The sequence below is a fragment of the Aulonocara sp. 'chitande type north' Nkhata Bay genome, linkage group LG3 (assembly GCF_057382095.1).
Source record: "Aulonocara sp. 'chitande type north' Nkhata Bay isolate Kocher_YH1m ecotype deep benthic linkage group LG3, A_spYH_male_GT1.1, whole genome shotgun sequence".
In the NCBI taxonomy this organism is placed as follows: Eukaryota; Metazoa; Chordata; class Actinopteri; order Cichliformes; family Cichlidae; genus Aulonocara; species Aulonocara sp. 'chitande type north' Nkhata Bay.
The window spans coordinates 34,179,719-34,198,652 of record NC_141346.1 but is presented as its reverse complement, the minus strand read 5'-3'; the positions used below and the strand labels follow the sequence as shown (position 1 = coordinate 34,198,652).

The window sequence follows — 18,934 nt, the reverse complement described above, 5'->3', positions numbered from 1 at the left end:
CTGCTGTAACAAAAGTACACTCAGTGACTGCAAAAACAAGCGCCTAACATTTAATTTGGTGCAGACTCGGGGTTAAGGATACAGTTCTCATCTCCTTCGGTGTTCCTGGGAGGTCCAGGCATGTTGAGCAGGACGATCCGGGCGTCGTGGGATCTGTTGACGATGACCTCGTTGAGTTTGACGGCAGTGTGCATTCGCCTGACGTTGGAGTGGTCCCTGGAGGAAAAATGAGATGCGTTAAAGGACCTGGTTAGCGCGGATCTCAGTGTCACAGAGAAACCTGCTGTGTCTGCTCACGGCCTGATGCTCAGCATGTCCCTGAAGCCCTCGGGGGTGGAGCAGCCCGAGTGCGTCGCTCTGTATTGTGTGGTCTTCTCTTTGGTCCAGGTCATCTGAATGCGGCGGTGGTGCTCAGAGCTGCCGCCGCCGCCGCTCGCCGCCCGGTCTCGCTCGCCGCCGTCTGTGTCATCTTCGTCGTCTGAGCCGATGCTTGTCAGACGCAGCATGGAGTTACGATCCTTCACCAGCTGGGCCTGGCGAGTGAAAACACACAAACACGCTCTCTCTCATCTCTTTTTCCAGCCTTTTCTTCCACCTCATTGGCAAACCTCTCTTTTCTACAGTCATTCCTGACTCCTGCCTCTCTCCGTCTCTCTGTACCTGTCTGTCTCTGTCTCCTCTGGAGGTGTTTGGCGTGAAGGGTCCAGGACTTTTGTACCTGGGGGAAAGATACGCCTACAGAAAACACAAGGTCACCTAACTCCCCAAAATCAAACACAGCCTGCATCTACTCTGGTGGGCACTGAAGCACAACTACAGGGACACGGCAGTAAATAAAAAAGGCCCGAGACAAAAAGCTTCTGAAAATCTGAAATGAGAATGAGTGTGAAGGGTAGAGGGAAACAAAGATGACAGAACAGTTAAAGGAAGAAGCATCTGACACATGTTAGCATTAACTGAACCCTTCAGATAAAGAACTGGACTGACAGTGAAATAAATGTGGATTTGATCTACATTAGGGAGGTCAAAGGATTCACTCTGTAACAATTCAGTGTTTTATTTAAAGCAGGGGTTTTCAAACTTTTCCCTGACACACCCCAATGAAGAACCCTGGAAAAAGTTCACCCCACCATCCTGTAATTATTAAGATCATATTATTTTATTGTGTCTCCCCATAGAGGAAAATCATGCTGGACTGCTGCATCAACGCTAGACAACACCAAACATTACGATAACATCACATGTAATGGAAGTGTTTTTAGGAGGCACAAGCTTCAAAAATTAAAGCTGCAGTTACATTAAAGCTGCTCCATGTGAATGTGACAGTGCTGGTGTACATTTACAGTGGGGCAAAAAAGTATTTAGTCAGCCACCGATTGTGCAAGTTCCCCCACTTAAAATGATGACAGAGGTCAGTAATTTGCACCAGAGGTACACTTCAACTGTGAGAGACAGAATGTGAAAAAAAAAAATCCATGAATTCACATGGTAGGATTTGTAAAGAATTTATTTTCCACCCTGATTTACGAATAAGTATTTGGTCAATAACAAAAATACAACTCAATACTTTGTAACATAACCTTTGTTGGCAATAACAGAGGTCAAACGTTTACTATAGGTCTTTACCAGGTTTGCACACACAGTAGCTGGTATTTTGGCCCATTCCTCCATGCAGATCTTCTCGAGAGCAGTGATGTTTTGGGGCTGTCGCCGAGCAACACGGACTTTCAACTCCCGCCACAGATTTTCTATGGGGTTGAGGTCTGGAGACTGGCTAGGCCACTCCAGGACTTTCAAATGCTTCTTACGGAGCCACTCCTTTGTTGCCCGGGCGGTGTGTTTTGGGTCATTGTCATGTTGGAAGACCCAGCCTCGTTTCATCTTCAAAGTTCTCACTGATGGAAGGAGGTTTTGGCTCAAAATCTCACGATACATGGCCCCATTCATTCTGTCCTTAACACGGATCAGTCGTCCTGTCCCCTTGGCAGAAAAACAGCCCCATAGCATGATGTTTCCACCCCCATGCTTCACAGTAGGTATGGTGTTCTTGGGATGCAACTCAGTATTCTTCGTCCTCCAAACACGACGAGTTGAGTTTATACCAAAAAGTTCTACTTTGGTTTCATCTGACCACATGACATTCTCCCAATCCTCTGCTGTATCATCCATGTGCTCTCTGGCAAACTTCAGACGGGCCTGGACATGCACTGGCTTCAGCAGCGGAACACGTCTGGCACTGCGGGATTTGATTCCCTGCCGTTGTAGTGTGTTACTGATGGTGACCTTTGTTACTTTGGTCCCAGCTCTCTGCAGGTCATTCACCAGGTCCCCCCGTGTGGTTCTGGGATCTTTGCTCACCGTTCTCATGATCATTTTGACCCCACGGGATGAGATCTTGCGTGGAGCCCCAGATCGAGGGAGATTATCAGTGGTCTTGTATGTCTTCCATTTTCTGATGATTGCTCCCACAGTTGATTTTTTCACACCAAGCTGCTTGCCTATTGTAGATTCACTCTTCCCAGTCTGGTGCAGGTCTACAATACTTTTCCTGGTGTCCTTCGAAAGCTCTTTGGTCTTGGCCATGGCGGAGTTTGGAGTCTGACTGTTTGAGGCTGTGGACAGGTGTCTTTTATACAGATGATGAGTTCAAACAGGTGCCATTCATACAGGTAACGAGTGGGGGACAGAAAAGCTTCTTACAGAAAACGTTACAGGTCTGTGAGAGCCAGAGATTTTCCTTGTTTGAGGTGACCAAATACTTATTTTCCACCCTGATTTACGAATAAATTCTTTACAAATCCTACCATGTGAATTCATGGATTTTTTTTTCACATTCTGTCTCTCACAGTTGAAGTGTACCTCTGGTGCAAATTACTGACCTCTGTCATCATTTTAAGTGGGGGAACTTGCACAATCGGTGGCTGACTAAATACTTTTTTGCCCCACTGTAAGTTACTCCTCTGGTCTGAAAAGAGAAGTCACAGCTCACATTTCTAATATATGATTTGTTTTCCTTAAATGCCAGCAGGGGGCGACACCTCCTGACCCTGAGTTCAGCTCACTGTGTAAATTTTGTTTCTAAGAGCGTGAGAGGAGCGTATGCTTGCAGTTTCAGTCCCAGCTTCGTGAAGACACTTCACAAACCGACGGCTGACGTCACGGTGACCACATCGCTTTTTTCCCTCTCAACTCTTCATCTGAAGGGCTCAGCTGCACTCACAGCTGTTCAGAGGGTTTCACTCTTTACTTTGACAGCGTGTCCTGACTGCAGGCTACTCTACAGAGTCTAATCTGCTCTACTTCAGACAGCTGTTGCTTCTCTACTGCGCAAACTTACATCATCAAAACTCCAGCGTACCCTCTGAGGAGATGAGAGGCAAAAGGAGGCGACATGAACGTTTAACAAACATCTCAATGCAAGTTACCGTCTGCAGTGCTTTTTTTTGTCAGTAGCCCGTGTCCCTTACCATGAGTGTTACCCACCAGGATTTCTTTGCTATCACCTCAGTACACTGCACTTTAGTTTCTTTAGCAACCTTTGGACCTTAACACTGAGCTCTTTCTCCTTAAATCTAATTTAATCTGGAAGAAAACGGTGACCTCAAAGACAAAACATGGCGTCTGTACTGGGAACCTGATCTCCACTTTGTTCCAGCTTATTTTTGCAGAACAAAAAATATTATTTTTTATATTTCCTTAAACTCCTGAACTCACAGCTGACCTTGACCTCTAACCTCACCTGAGACCTTGTAGCTCCACCTGCCTCTGGCCTACCATTGTTGCTGCTACTGCTAGGGCTCTCCTGGTGAAAGTGGTGGACAAATGCTTGTTAAGACCCAGCTTGCATAAAGTTTCAAACTCCTAATCAACCCTACACAAACCTGCGGGCATTTTTCACACCACACAAAACCCCGCTGTAAGCTTTCCACACCTACCTCTCTGTCCCGATCAGATTTAGACAGTCGCATCTGTCTGAGCATCTGACACCTCTGCTCCATCATCAGCGTCCTCTCATAGGTATATGCACTGATGTCACTGTCGTGCTGAGAAGAGGTACATGGACATGCTCAGAAGAGGTGAGAAAACAGCTGTTGTAGAGATTAGTGGAAATCAGACTGGAATTTATATTTTACTGAGATCTTAGGTCCACATTTAACCTTATATTCACACAGTGGTTCAGTTTATGCACTTTAAGAACTTCATCCAGTTCAGAATTAACATTACACGCATGTCTTTGCACTGCAGAAGAAAGGGGGAGTGCCCGAAGGGATTTAAAGCAGGTTCCTTCTGTCTGTTTTCATGTTTAAAGAATTCAATCCACCAGAGGCCTCAACACAAAACTCTGGTGTACTCTGAAGTGCAGAGAGAGACACCTCCTGCTCATAGGCTTAATCATCACAGTAGAATCTCTTTAGTCAAGAAAATGAAAGTATTACCTGTTTATTTTTTATGTAAAAATCTGTGATTCAACAACAACATAAATACGATCTTAAAGGCTGTAAAAAATTATGCATCTACATGTTTCAGCTGGCGAACCAGTGCAGCCATTAAAGGTGAATATTTCAGTCAAAGTGCAAGTGGTCAGACCCGGTAATATGTATATATATATATTATTTTTATTAGGGGTGCAACGATGCGTACCATCTCCACTACTTCCACCTCAGCATCGATGCGTAGCTGATAGGTGAAGGTTAACAAATCCTTCTTCATCTGGATGGAATTATCCTCCATCTGGGCCACTGTGAAGATTCGCATTGAACACTTGCGCCACACCTGGGCAGAGACAGAGCAGAGGGTTCAGCGGAAACTTTAAAGGCTTTGTTAGAGTTTAAGATCAACACTTTGTTTTCTTGCCTTGTGTTGTCGCAGGAGGAAAGGCAGAAGCATCAGCATCCCGCCGTCATGGACGATCCACCACACATCGATGTAGCCCTCTGTGCAGGGCTCGGAGTTGCTAGGGAACAGGGAGATGTTTTTGGGCACCAGAAGCGCAAGGTGGGCCGCTGTGGTCACCCGCACTGTGTCTGAAAGGAGGAAAGAGGGCGTCGTTAGCTTGTTAACTCTGAAACAACCCCATTAACCGCTTTGCTGTCCTCTCTTGACTCACTGATGAAGGTCTTCCAGGACTGTGGGTCCTCGCTTTGCCTCCAGGCGTGAGGCCAGCCCATCACCACAGTGTTGGGTTTCATTCCTCCCAGGCCACTTGACTGGATCATGTGGCTGATCCCATCACGTGGCTTTTGAGCCACGATGCACTGGCAGAAGCCCTTCACGCGCTCCTTATCCATCAGGTGCTTCAGAGTCTGAGGAAAGAAGGATAAAAGGTCCAACTCCACATTATCTGAAAGCAAATACATTTCCACCCATCAATAACAAACGGCCCTACCTGCTCAGCAGCGAGCGCCTCTCCATAGCTCTGCAGGTAGTTCCCGGGGACAACAGTGCCAACAATGGTCAGGCCTTTTCCCGCCTTTAGCTGGCTGGCAAACGTCAGGAGCCGAGGAGACTTGACGTGGGCGTCTTCGTCCAGTTTTAGTAACACCAAAAGCTGAGGCCTGGACACGGACAGACAAGGCGATGAACAAGAGCATGTGTGCGTTAGTGGATTATTCCTAAATATTAGTGACAGCAGAGCCTCAGATTGTCTGTCTTTATGCTGTCTACATTTTTGAATGGGTTTTGAAAACGTCACAGCCAAGTGCTCAGATAAACAAAATAAAAGTAAATGGAGAATTGGTCATCTATAATTCAATGCTAACTTGATAAACATCAGCTGAGGACTGTGAGACATGATGGAAGCGCTGGAAAGGGTAATAAAGAGGCCTTTCATTTAGCCTGATGTGCATCTCCCCAGTTGTGAAACCAAAGCACCACTATGAGGCAACTCATTTTCAGAGTTCGCTCACCCCCTGTCCTCCTGTCTTGATGCAGTTAGTTCAGCTCAGTCAGCATCATTTGAAGCACATAAAGAGACCCAACAAAGTCACACGGAGGCCCCATGGCTGGCTAACATGTCAAAATGTAATTACATAGCAACAAACTGAAATTCAATTTATTTGTGAAAGAAAACCAGTGTCCAGCAACCTGGAGCTCTCCCAGATCTGTTTGAAAGTGACAGTAGTGACCTGCAGTGTTTAATTTACTGATCTGCTATACCTAGTACTGCACACCAAAAGAGACTTGGCACATTAAAATCATCAGATTCTTGTTTATAATGCTAAATGTGACGCAGATTCTGATGATGTCTTGCAGCTTTACTCCCAGCACTGCACGCAAACTTAAGTGCAAACAGTTCATCAACTTCTAACAGGTCAACTTGCATCCTGTGTTTGTGAGACATTTCAATACCTCCAGTTTTTAGTATGCGGTGGTCCTTCTTCCAGCCTCAGCAGAGCATAACGGGCAGCGCTGAGTGACAGACCACGGATCCCATCTCCCCACTCCTTCTCTGCCCTGATACACAACCACACCCAGAAAATATAAGAGAACATACAGGTATATTTATTTATTCACAAACAGTATACACTGTACACTCTTCTGTTCCCCTGAAAATAAAATAAACATGTTAACACGAAACAGACATGTTTACACACCAGTCTGTACATGCACAATCATGTAGAGGGAGTACATCTCCATGGCAACATACCCTTGATACTCAATGTACTTGTAGATCATCCCGGCAATCACCATGGCAACGATTGCGTAGTACCAAGAGGATATGAACATGAGCGCCAGGCAGAAAGTCATCCCCAGAAAGGACAAGCTCCTGGACAGATGAGCAGAGCAGACGTCAGGGGGGGGGGAGCGAGAGAGAGAGTGAGTGAGTGAGTCTTTGGTAGTACCAGTGGTAGTATGAGAAGCGAGGCCTCCAGTTGGGTGTCCTCAGGAGGGTCTGAAGGGCACAGGCCAGGTTCACAAACAGGTAACACATAAGGAAGAACCTGGAAAGAGGGTTGGAGATTCAAACTGAGGTGATGAAGGCAGACTAAATGTGCACATGCACACACATGTAACATAACTGCATCTTACATTGTCAGAATAGGAGCCACCATGTCCAGAGATGCGATGAGAACCCCCAGCTCAGCTATCAGAGCTGTCAGCAGCAGAGCCCACGTAGGTTCCCCGTTAGCTTTCCCGTGGCCAAAGACCTGCCAGAAACACACAGAGTTCAAATATACACACACAGACCCAGCAAATCACACTATGTTTAAGGAAATGGCAAGTACTGCAAATGAAAAAATAAAATCTGAGGGTTGTTATTACATAGAGTGGAAGGAGGCAATAGCCTGAGCACTGAGAATCAAAGAAATAATCAAAAGCTTCGGTGAAAGGCAGGAATTGGAGAGAATACAGCATCTCCAGGTAACTACAAATTACACTCAAACTACCTAAATAAATAAACAGAAAACATAAAACACCATCACTTTAAAGCATTTTAAAGCACCACAGTTCCATCAAAGTATTTGCACACTGTCTTCCCCTGCTGCAAGATGTTTCTGTATGCAAGTGGAAAGAACTGAAGTATGCAGCATAAATACATCAGTAATTCAACATCAGTAGGGATTTCTGCTTCATACAGCATCATTAAGTTAATCCTGAGCACAACAAGAATAAAGGAGAAGTGCTTGGACAGTCCCTGTAATTAAACTGAAAACTAGCAGCTCTAACCCGGAGGAAGGGGATGATGTTGTCTTTGGCGATGGCCTGCAGGAGTCGTGGAGCGCCAGTCAAAGACTGGAGGCCCGCGCCACATGTGGAGAAGAAGGACCCGATCACAATGACCCACGGCGAGGGCCAAGCCAAAGTCCCCACCACCAGATTGCCTTTAACTGAATCTCCAAACCTGCAGAAGTAACAACACATGAAGTAGTTTAAGCATCAAAGTCCTTCTGCCTCACATACAACACAACACATGCAAATACAAACACAAGAGCAGGTGTACTGACTTGTCTCTGAGGACCACCCCCTCGATGCAGGCTCCAAACAACACGACATTGCTCAGATCTGGATGAACAGCAGGTCAGGAAAAAAAACAAAACAAAACAATACAAAGTACTTTCAGTGCCACGAAAATCGGACTGTGCTGAGAAAATTCGAAGAACTGCCTCTCAGTCATACGCCTCCACTGCCCGGTCGAGATACGCCATCCAGTCTCTGTGGACTCTCCACATAAATCACAACAGCACTCGCCTCAAGGTGCTTTATATTGTAATATAAAGACCCTACAGTAGCACAGATGCCCCCCTATAAACAAGAACCTGAGGACAGTAGGAAGGAAAAACTCCCTTTTAACAGGAAGAAATCTCCACCTCACCCTCAGACACGACCAGTTGAGGGGATGAAGACAGGACAAAAAACACGCTGTGGAAGAGAGCCAGAGATTAACAGTAACTAATAATTAAATGCCGAGTCATGTGCCAACACTCAGAGTGAAAAAGATGAGTGAAGAAGAAACACTGAGTGCGTCACGGGAAGCTCACAACAGCCTAGGACTATTACAGAGTAACTAAGGGAGGATTCAGAGTTACCTGATCCAACCCCAACTATAATTCTTTTTAATTATAATTGTTTTATTTTCAAAAAGAAAGGTTTTAAGTTTTAAAAGCAGAGATAGTGTCTGTCTCCTGGATCAAAACTGGAAGCTGGTTCCATAGAAGAGAGGCCTGACACTGAAGCCTCTGCCTCCCATTCTACCTTTAAATACTTTAGGAACAACAAGTAAGGCTGCAGTCTAAGGGTGAAGTGCTCTAGTGGGGTAACAGCGAGAATGGTGAGCAAACTAAAGGTGAACTTTCGACCTTTGACCTTGATCTTAACCTTGGATTAGCAAATTTCAATCAGTCCACCTTTTAAAAAACAAAAAACACAATTCAAGGTATTCTCAGATGGATGTAAGGATGGACAGACAGCGTGAAAATAAAACAGGTGGACAGACTTAATCCACTAACAACACAACATTATTCTCATTAAATATTTCCATGATCAGCATTTAGGTTAAAAACTTCAGAATTGTGTTGTAGCATCTTAAATTGTGCTTTGAGTTGCTTTTGAATTTGAGTGCATGAAAGTTCAATCAAATTGTCAGATGAAAGGATACAGACTAAAGAGGTGGTGAGGATGGCGAGGATGGTTCCGATGGGGATGGAGCGCTGAGCATCTTTTAAATCCCCCGACCGGTTGGAGCCGGCCATGATTCCTGAGAAACAAAATCATTCAAAGGAAGAGGAGATAAGTGATAACTCAACAGCTTTGTGCTTAAAATATCAACTTTAATGTTACACTGAATATACCACAGTTTTTTAATAAACACCCTCGTGAGTGAAATGTGTGATCAATATTTCAAATCAAAGAGAATCCATCTCCATATTTTTTCTTTTTTAAAGTGTTTTCAAGCTAAAAAGTGAAAATAAAGCCAACTGCACAGACACAAACAGAAATCCAAGAATAGATGCCTGACAGGTTTGATCCTGAATCAGCAGCTGCACCGTGAGCGGGAATCAATATCACGCCTACAGCGCTTTTCCTGTCAATGATCCGTTTTCATCACTGAACCAAGCCAATATTAGGTTTAAATTTCTTATATGCTTATATTTCTGAATTAACACTGAATGGAGCCCAGTTAGTATTTTAGGGGCGTCTGTACCTGTGACCGAGGGGAAGAAGATGCCCACGAGCACTGTGAAGGAGGTGGTGATGTCAGCAAACACGTACGGATAGCGATCAGAGGCTGGGTGTGCAACTTGAGAGGTGTGGAGGGATCTTTTCTCCAAAACATCCCCTTTGTGGAGGTATGTACTCCACAGGTTCTCTGTTAAGAGGGAGAAAAAAAAAACCCATGTAAGATCAGTCATTGACATTGGCAGAGGATAAACATTCACCTACACATTCACATTTATTTAGATTTAGAGGCCCTAATTAGTGTAGCATTAGTAAGCTGGTATAATATCTGCCTCCGTCTCCTTTGATAAAACATCCTCCAACTGCTGCTTATACAGGGCTCAGTTGTAGGGGCGACAGCCCTAGCCAAGAAGTCCAAACCTCCCTCTCCATAGCCACTTCTCCACCTTATCCAGGGGGACATTGAGGCATTCTCAGGCCAGCTGAGATGTAATCTCTCCAGCATGCCCTGGGTCTGCCCCGGAGCCTCATTCCGGTATGACGAGCCCAAAACACCTCAGCCAGGAGGCATCTTAGTGAGATGCCTGAACCACCTCAGCTGGATTCTTTCAATGAGGAGTAGTAGTGGCTCTACTCTGAGCCCCTCTTCCATCACTGGACTCTTCACCCTTTCTCTAAGATAGAGTAAAGTCAAAGATTGACCAGTAAACTGTCAGCTTCACGTTTACATAGAGTTCTCTCTTTCCTACAACAGAGCAGTGCAGTGATGTGGTTCATTTGTCGATCTCCCTCTCCCCTCATTCGTGAACAAGACCCCCAAATTACTTAAACTCCTCCACTTGGGGCAGTGGAGGGACTCGTCCTTGACCTGGGGTGACCACTCCACTCTTTTCCACCTGAGGGCCATGGCCTCAGACTTGGACCTTCAAATTCTCATTTCTGTGAGCTGTGAAGCCTTCTGCCTCTCAGCTCTACCTAGAAATTCTGTCCTGTCTGTGATATTATGTTCATTTTATTCATCTAAGATGTTTGGCGTGTTCACATATTGGGGGATAAAAACTGGATTTCTTATCTTTCTCCTTAAAGCACCAACATAACTTCAGACCAGATTGCTTTTAAAGCATTCTGCTGCACCAGGCCAGCTGAGGTCCATTACTGTTACAGAGCACAGTATGTCAGGATTTATTTATGGGCTCAAATTGTGGTCATAAATATTTTGTACTTGTAAATCACGATTTGTATGTGTAAAAAAAGATTTGTGTGTGGACTCCATAAAGCACCCCTCCAATAGCCAAACCCACCTGTTCTCTGATTGGATAGTTAAATTTGTGATTGACATAACATTGGCCAATCAGATGAAAGGAAGAAAAACCGGGTCAAAATTCGTACTTGTAACTTGAATGCGCACACACGCACACACACACACACACACACACACACACACACACACACACACACACACACACACACACACACACACACACAGATTTACAAGTACAAAATATTTATGACCACAATTTGAGCCCATATTTATTTTACTCCTGTTATTCCGTCATTCAGCTGCTCAAGCTAAGTTAATAGCTACAAGGGAAAACATCAATACTAAGTTCTTCCTCTTTTAATCAGGAAGAATCAAGAATACATTTTGAGCCAGAGGGAGAGATACTGGTTACTTATCCTTCTTAAAGTCACTTAGCAAAAACAACATTAGCACAACAATTTAACGCCTGTTTAAATGTGACGGTTTAAAGTTTTAATCGATTATATTTTTTTAAATGCACACTCAGTAAATAAGTAATTTCATACTGGTCAGCTATAAGTGAGGTTCTAGCTTTCAGCCAACAACACTAACAGTGCAATCCCAGACTTTCCTGGAACTTCCATGGAGACCACAGACTAAAAAGAAGATGGACACAGCCAGACTTGGCTAATGACCACCCTCATCAGATTTAAAAAACAAACAAACAAAGAGGCAATGGTAAAACACTCAGCTTGGCTTCGTAACAGGTGGATGATATCACATTGGCCGTGTCCATATTTTATATGATCTCTCATTCAGAGAATCACTGCACTCCTCATGCATGCACTCTACCTGATATGGCCCCACTAGTCAGTCCGGGGATCCCTTTAATCTCAGAGAAGTTGTTTGAAGTGAAGTATTCGTCACAGGTGGTGTTGAGCTGTGCGTTATGGCAAAATAACTTCCAAAGATGTGTGGTCTTCTCCACCATCACCTCTGGGACATGGCTGGGGTCAAAAGTGGGGCCCACTGTGCTGTTTTCTATCAGAGAGAGAGAAAAAAAAAAAAAAACAGTGTTTCAGAAAAACACTGGTGTAACTCAGAGAGACACTCTTACTCCTCATGACTCGTAACAGAAAGAAGGAAATCTGAACCCACCGTTAATCGTGAAGTTGCTGTCTAATTTCTCAGCTGGAACTTTAACCAGGACAGTTTTACTACAGTGGTTGTCAACAACATCATGGGCGTTGATAGTTCTGTTTCCCAGCATGCATACGCTGTGGATGAAAGCCCAGTCAGTCAAAAATGTACCGCATAAATGATCGGTCAGCTCTGTGTTTTTCCAAATAATCAAGACTCACGGAAAATCCGGCACGCTGAAGGCAGAAACCAGCGCTCCGACATAAATGGATAAAATGGAGATGATGACACAGGCCAAGAAGACAGAGGCCAGTTTGTTCACATACTTGACCCCCACGAAAACCAGCAAGGCCATGAAGAGGAGAAAGATGGAGCCGTATATCCTCATGTTGTTCAACATGGCTGCTCCTTCACCTTCAAAGATCGCTGCTCTGGGTGCAATGTACATCTGTCAGAGGGAGAGGGAAGAGAGCAAGAAGCAGGCCTCACTTATCTGAAGGTTCAGTAATATAAGTGTGTTTAGTGCAAATCAGCCAATCAGGTCACATGTTTATTTAAAATAACTGAGCTTATGGGTTTTGTGAGGTCCACATATAGTGAAGGCAATGAGTCGTTGCTACCTCGTATCGGTATAGAGTCACTCAATGATCACAACGTAAGCCTTTACATCCAGAAGAAAGTCTGGAGAACACGATACTAACTGGAACAACAACAAAGCAAACAAAGCAACTCACCAGAAGGATCTCGACAGCTCCCAGGATGTACATGGCTCCAGCGAAGGTTGTGCCCAAGTAGAAGCACAGGCCTACCGCCCCCCCAAACTCTGGACCCAAAGAGCGGCTGATCATGAAGTAGGAACCTCCCGCTGGAGGAGGAGGAAAGAAGCAGGAGGAGGAAGGTGTATGTAAGGGTTGGAGGAAGTGGAAATGAAGAGGGAGAAAGAGGGATGGAAAAAAGTGGGATGAAGACAGAAACAGATTGGAGGGGGGAAAAGAAGGGTGGAAAAAGAAAGAGAAAGAGCGGAGGCGGTGGATGGTTAGTAACATTATGATGTTGGGAGGCAAAAGGGGAGAAAAGAGGAGTCATACTATGCTTGTAGAAGTAAGCATAATGTTCTATGTGACACAAATACAGACAGAGCGGGCTTTCATTCAAACGGCATCTGCAAATGCACACGGCAGCAGCTGCTCAGCTCACTCCAAGTGCTGGACCAGGTCGAGCTTAATGCATCCAACCTTCTGACATCAAGCACCAGGCTGTACGTGAATAAGCCAACACTCGGGTAACACAGCCCAGCCCGCATTACGGTAAAATTAACATTGCCCCTACACAACTGCTACTCCAAGTGTGGCAAGGCAAACAGCGGCTATTTGCTGATACCATTTGAACCACATATAACACAAATGAGGCAGTAAGAGCAGATACCAATACTCTGCTGACTGCGAGCATAATTCGGTGTTTGGTTTCCAAACAGCAGCATTGAACATCACACAAAAAGGAACACACAGCAGGGTCGATGTCACAAAAAAAATGTAATTGAATATGAATGTGGTAGATTTAGACATATTTAATGTGAGAAGTTCCTGAGCGAGGCCACAAAACCTGCTGGACTTTCAGGTCACTATGTCTGCACAGGCTGAGTGATTTTTAGTGCTGAGCTGTATTTGAGAACCCAAACACACTTTATTACTTGTTCAGCCTGACCTCAGTAAACCACACACACACACACACACACACACACACACACACTTAATCGCTACCATCTGAGAATAGAAAGCATGACAGCTGGAAGCTGCTCAGGTGAGACAGAGCGTGGGGTAAAATGCCTGATGAGAGTCAGAACTTGTTAGATTAATTTTCTACTTTACAGAGGTTTTCTCGTTCTACATTCAATTATCAAACTGTGCCATGCTTGTTGGAAAATAAGTCAGTTAATCAAACTACTCTGACACTCAGGATATTCGCCTCGAGGCATTTCGGCGAGAGAAAAAGGTCAATGGCAGATAAATATTCTAGGTTTTTAATGAAGGCACAGACAGAGAGGGAGAGCAGACAGAGGGAGAGACGGGACACAGAAATAACACTCGTTAGCAAAACGTCGTCAGCGCGCCCAAAGCTGGAAAATGAGAAGGACAACCGGGAAAGACAAACTACAAAAGTCAACACAACATCCACAGAGGCCACCAGACTCAGTCCACTGCAAAGTGTCCACATAAAAATGTGATTTATTGTGGAAATACACTTCAATTCAGAGACACTGAAGCAGACAACACAGAGGTGACCCTAAACTCAGCACCCTGCTGGATTTATAGCTTTTTGTAAAGAGTGCATTTTCTTTCTTTGCGTAAATAAATTACAGGATGAATAATATGAAGTTAAGAAATAAGTTACATTCATTATGTAAAGTTAATCTATGTAAATCACTTTGTGTAAATCTTAATCTAATAGATTAACAGTACCCATTGTGCTCTCATACTGGTTCTAAGTGTGGATAAATGGGAAGGAAAAAAACATGGAAGAAGAAGAATGAGGAGGGGAGGAAAGAGTAGAGAGAAGAACAAATAAAGGGAAGGAAAGGAGGGAAAAGTAAAGAAGATGAGGAGGAAGAAGCAGAAAGACAAGAAGGAAGGATCTCTGGGCCACTGTGTCCACAGAATGAAGGAAGAAACATAAAGATAAAGGAATACCTGGTACGACTCCATTGGTTGCGATTGCACTCATTGATATGGCGGTCAACATTGTCTGGAGAGGAGAGACGGCAGTGTTTTAGAAAGGTTTCCTGTTTTTGTCTCCTTGGGGCTGCTTGCTAATACTCCAATACTCACACAGCAACAGCACATAAGAACAATACAGAAGGCCTGCAGCACGCCGGCAGTTCCCACCACCCAGGTCAACCGCAGGAACAAGATGACGCCGAAGATGTTCTGCAGACAAGGAAGGTACACGCCCATCAGCGTCCCCATCTGTGGCGACTGGAAGATTACACAGAAGAAAAAAGGTTTAAGCAGAAACGAAATCCAAAGACAGCACGTAATGTTACACTGAGGTGCTCATTTGGAATTTGTTCATTTATTTCAGTCCATCATACTACCTTCATCTGTAAATAAAACGAAACTAAACACATTAAACTGATGTTACATTAAAGGTTAATTCAGACTTTCGATGAACATCATTTTAGCCATTCTTCAACAACTTCATTTGTGTGGGCTCCCCCAGGGTACTCCAGCTTCCTCCCATAGTCCATGTTAGGTTAACTGGTGATTCTAAATTAGCTGTAGGTGTGAATGTGTTTGCCCCTTAACAGCCTCTCACGCCCTCCGACAGATGGGACAGGCTCAAGCCCCACAAGCAAATGCTAAAAACATTAGATTCATCAGAGGAAAGAGGAAGCTAATATTAGATACTGTAATTAGCCAATAAGCTTACATTCTGAATGATCTACATTCTGCTGTAAGCAGACCTTTCATACACTGCAACATGTTTTGACCTGCCACCTGTCCCACTTGGTGATGTGGACTTTGAAGGTTTACCCAAAAAGCAGTACTAATGCCTGGGCCCAATACTCTACAGACAGTCAACCGGAGAAGTTTTCCTATAGAAATGATTTATGCCATGATACTCACACACAAAGTTCAGAAAAAACATCATGTTGTACAAAAACAAGAGTCTAGCTGTATATCATGAGACCTGGAGTGGGTATAAAATGGATTTGGTTGCAGCTTTTAAACAGAGCCTAAATGTCTTACTGCTAGCTCAAAAATGGTTCAAAACTGCTGGAAAACAAACAAACAAACAATCAAAAAAATCCCTCAAATCCATGTTTATGTACTCTGCGGACTCAGACAACTTTCCTGGTATGGTCAAATTGCCTCATTTAGTGGCGGGGCAGATGGCAAATATTTATTCCCATATGGAATGACCCTAGTGTCCGAAAACCCATGTTTTAGGAAACCCATGTTTTTAACATTTTGTACATCTGCTTGCAGGAAGCACACATACATGGAGACCCATGAATCACTTCTACTCTGGTCCAGTTGGGATTTAACGCTGCTCCTTCTCCATTCAAATGTTTTCTTATCCAAATATTAATCTCTTAAAGCTGGTCTTTAAACTAGCCCTGCTCCACTGTCATCTTTCCAGGTAAGGTCTTGAAATCACTGCACGGCTCCTCCCTGCTGTACCAGACTTATGTTGATGCTTGTACTGAACACACGGTGGGGTCCAGACGGGAGGATTAAACATGTTTTGGTTTAACTTTCCCTGCCGTCTGTTGGCAAATGTGTCCGAGCAATCCGGCAAACGTGCAATTACTCTCAAACCGCCAAAACAGACAGGCAGTTCTTATCTGGGCCAGCCAGCGCCTTATCAGGAAGGATTGGGCTCCACACCAGGGTTACATCCAAACGCAATTTCAGCTGGAGGCAGCGAGTCAGGAGGGCGGCAGAAAGAGTCCGTTTTCTAGGACAGGGCCTCAAAAACTGATGAACAAATGGATGTCTTTATTTTTATTGTTTCAGGTGCAACATATGAACTAGTGACCATGTGAGGATTGTTACTGTCATCCAGATCAACTTTGTACTTACTACACCATTGCTACAACCAGGGCTCATCCTGGTTATGACACTGCAGTAAAAGATCATTGTTCAGCCAGACAAAGTACAGCTGGAATTGTGCACTCCATATGGGCAGATTGCCCAACATGCCTCGCCATCCAGTGAATCTCATTAAAACACTAAAGGGATTTAATGTTTTACGAGGTCACACTTGTGTTTACGTGTGTTTCAAGGTTTATTCGTTTGTACCTTGCTGGGTTTCTTTTTCTCGCCGATGCTCTCGGCCTCTTCATGCTCTTTGGCCCCCTGAGTCAGGTTGGTGTAGTTGACCAGGCGGCTGAGGAGAGAGGACACCTTCGGCCGAGTGTCCATCTCCTCCTGTGGGTAGAGGACGAACAAAAAGAGGAGACAATGAAGTATGGTGGAGCGAGAAAGAGATTAAAACAGATGGAGTAAAGATGGGGCAAATTTAAAAAAAGGAGGAAAGGCATAAATTACTGTGAGGCAGAGATGAAGTAAAGATAGGAGAACAAGTGAAAGAAAGATAAAATGACAACCGGAGAAAGGCAACAGACAGAATGAAAGAAGAGGAGGCAAAGAGGCATACTGAACCGGTAGATAAAGAAGTGGGAGAGAGAAGAAGGAACTCTGTAAGCTATAAAACCTGAAATTATCTACACCCACCAGCCACATGCTGGTTATTCTGGGCTCCAGTTAGCAGACATTCATCAAATAAACAGTCACCATCCTTTTCTATTCTTAGCCCTGTGCTGTATAATAAAACTATAAGAGTGAATACATTATAAGAAAGCAGCAAATACAGCCACTAGAAAGAGTGGCTGAAATGTTTTGTACCTCAAACAAGGCCAGGTTTTTGTCGTAGAAGTCGTCATCGTCCACCTGATGATTGCTGTTGATGTACACACTGGAGGTTTTCGAATTTCCCTCACCTAGCCAATAAAAGAAAGACAGAGAGAGAAATAATAAACAAAGGGAAAGAAAAGGAAAGGATGATGCAGCACGAATATGACTGAGCACAAAGGAAGCCTTTTTTTTTTTTTAAATTCGCTGTCATCATGGCTCGGTGGTGTCGACTTTCAGCTGTTTCCCTCACAGACACAGTTTGATGCAGCGACCCCGTGTCGCTGGCTCGGTTCCTCCCGCCGGTGCAGACCGCTGCATCGGCAGCACCTGAGTCAGCAGCATCACTTCCCCCTCCCTGCTACGCCACACTCACGCTAACAGCAGCCAAGGGTCACACGCTTCACAGAAGGGCACTCAGAAGAAAACCAGAGACTGAGGGATGAGACAAGTTTTCCCTTCTTGTGTAACATTCCAATAGCAAAATAAATAATAACGGTGTGGATTCCCCTTAAATACATGTAAAGTTACCCCAAACTGAAATAATAACAGTAAATAAATAACAAATCTTCCTATATTTACTTCATTTTCCTGTAAACACAGCAAACTTCCACCTCTTCACACCTGTGGTGCGGCCGGGGGGGGGGGGGGGGGGGTTTGAGAGCATGATTCATTTTCAGTGTTTACTCTATGAATGAGTTCACACTAGCTGGTGAATCTAAAACTGCCTCAGCAGCTTTCACTGTCTATTTTAGAACATCGGCTGGTTACGTGCCAAAGAAAAAATGAATCAACGATCCCTGGGAGGAAATAAAGGAAAAAAAAAGCCAGCATTTGTGTGGTGGGTGGTAACTTCCCATCCTGTTCGCAGTGCTACATTTGGCCAAAGATACCGAGTGTGATACTGACTCAACACAGGCAAAACCTCACTCCTAACAATCAACAGCTGAAGCACGATGGCATGCTGGGAGATTTTAACTAACGAGCTAATCAGGTAGCTCGCTCATTTGTTCATAAAACATGTTAACTGGCAGGTCATCTAATGCGTGCTCCTGATTTTCATGATGCTGCTCTTTACACACAGAAACTGAACCATGTCAGATGAACACAGATAAACGTGAATGCGCCACATCTCAACAAGCTCACACTCGCCCGGATAGATTTGAAAATGGCGTTGTCGTCTCCGCGTCCACACTAGCGTTTTCAGTCGTTTTCACAGAGTTGTGCGTCCACATTGAAACGGACGAAAACGCTTACGGTCCAGTACTGTGCATGCGTGAAACGCAAGAAGATTCCACCTGCCTCATTTCTGTCTGCTGTTTCTTTACTTTCCGGCTCTCTGAAACGTCGCAGCAAAATGTCGAGGAAAAGCACCGAGTTTTTAAATGGACTAACAATGAGGTGGAGTTGTTGCTGTGAGTAACACAAAAGTACAAAGTTGCAAAAGCGAGTGAGAATTAAAGAATTTGAAGAAAAGCTATCTGAAGCGTGTACAGACTGATATTAATCTTTAATAGGGCTG

At 44.3% G+C, this 18,934-nt stretch overlaps 1 protein-coding gene across 7 annotated transcripts in view; it reads right to left on the bottom strand.

The window, feature by feature from the left end:
• The window catches only part of slc12a6 (solute carrier family 12 member 6), a 41,663-nt gene that overhangs the window by 2,424 nt on the left and 20,305 nt on the right, over positions 1-18,934 (bottom strand). For 3 of the 7 annotated variants that reach the window (XM_086277536.1, XM_086277529.1, XM_086277545.1), the window contains 25 exons: positions 17,407-17,501; positions 16,801-16,929; positions 14,824-14,970; positions 14,686-14,740; positions 12,733-12,863; positions 12,220-12,446; positions 12,017-12,135; positions 11,711-11,899; positions 9,644-9,808; positions 9,098-9,196; positions 7,947-8,004; positions 7,669-7,843; positions 7,030-7,148; positions 6,843-6,941; positions 6,647-6,766; positions 6,349-6,453; positions 5,387-5,555; positions 5,108-5,303; positions 4,855-5,024; positions 4,642-4,773; positions 3,936-4,043; positions 3,740-3,802; positions 661-735; positions 298-533; positions 83-216 (listed from right to left, as the gene is read on the bottom strand). In XM_086277536.1, coding sequence (XP_086133662.1) covers positions 83-216; positions 298-533; positions 661-735; positions 3,740-3,802; positions 3,936-4,043; positions 4,642-4,773; positions 4,855-5,024; positions 5,108-5,303; positions 5,387-5,555; positions 6,349-6,453; positions 6,647-6,766; positions 6,843-6,941; positions 7,030-7,148; positions 7,669-7,843; positions 7,947-8,004; positions 9,098-9,196; positions 9,644-9,808; positions 11,711-11,899; positions 12,017-12,135; positions 12,220-12,446; positions 12,733-12,863; positions 14,686-14,740; positions 14,824-14,970; positions 16,801-16,929; positions 17,407-17,501 — 3,315 coding nt within the window. Of the gene's footprint in view, positions 1-82; positions 217-297; positions 534-660; positions 736-3,337; positions 3,362-3,739; positions 3,803-3,935; positions 4,044-4,641; positions 4,774-4,854; positions 5,025-5,107; positions 5,304-5,386; positions 5,556-6,348; positions 6,454-6,646; positions 6,767-6,842; positions 6,942-7,029; positions 7,149-7,668; positions 7,844-7,946; positions 8,005-9,097; positions 9,197-9,643; positions 9,809-11,710; positions 11,900-12,016; positions 12,136-12,219; positions 12,447-12,732; positions 12,864-14,685; positions 14,741-14,823; positions 14,971-16,800; positions 16,930-17,406; positions 17,502-18,934 lie in introns of all 7 variants that reach the window. The other 4 variants (XM_086277553.1, XM_086277562.1, XM_086277569.1 and 1 more) reach the window with 4 other exon arrangements.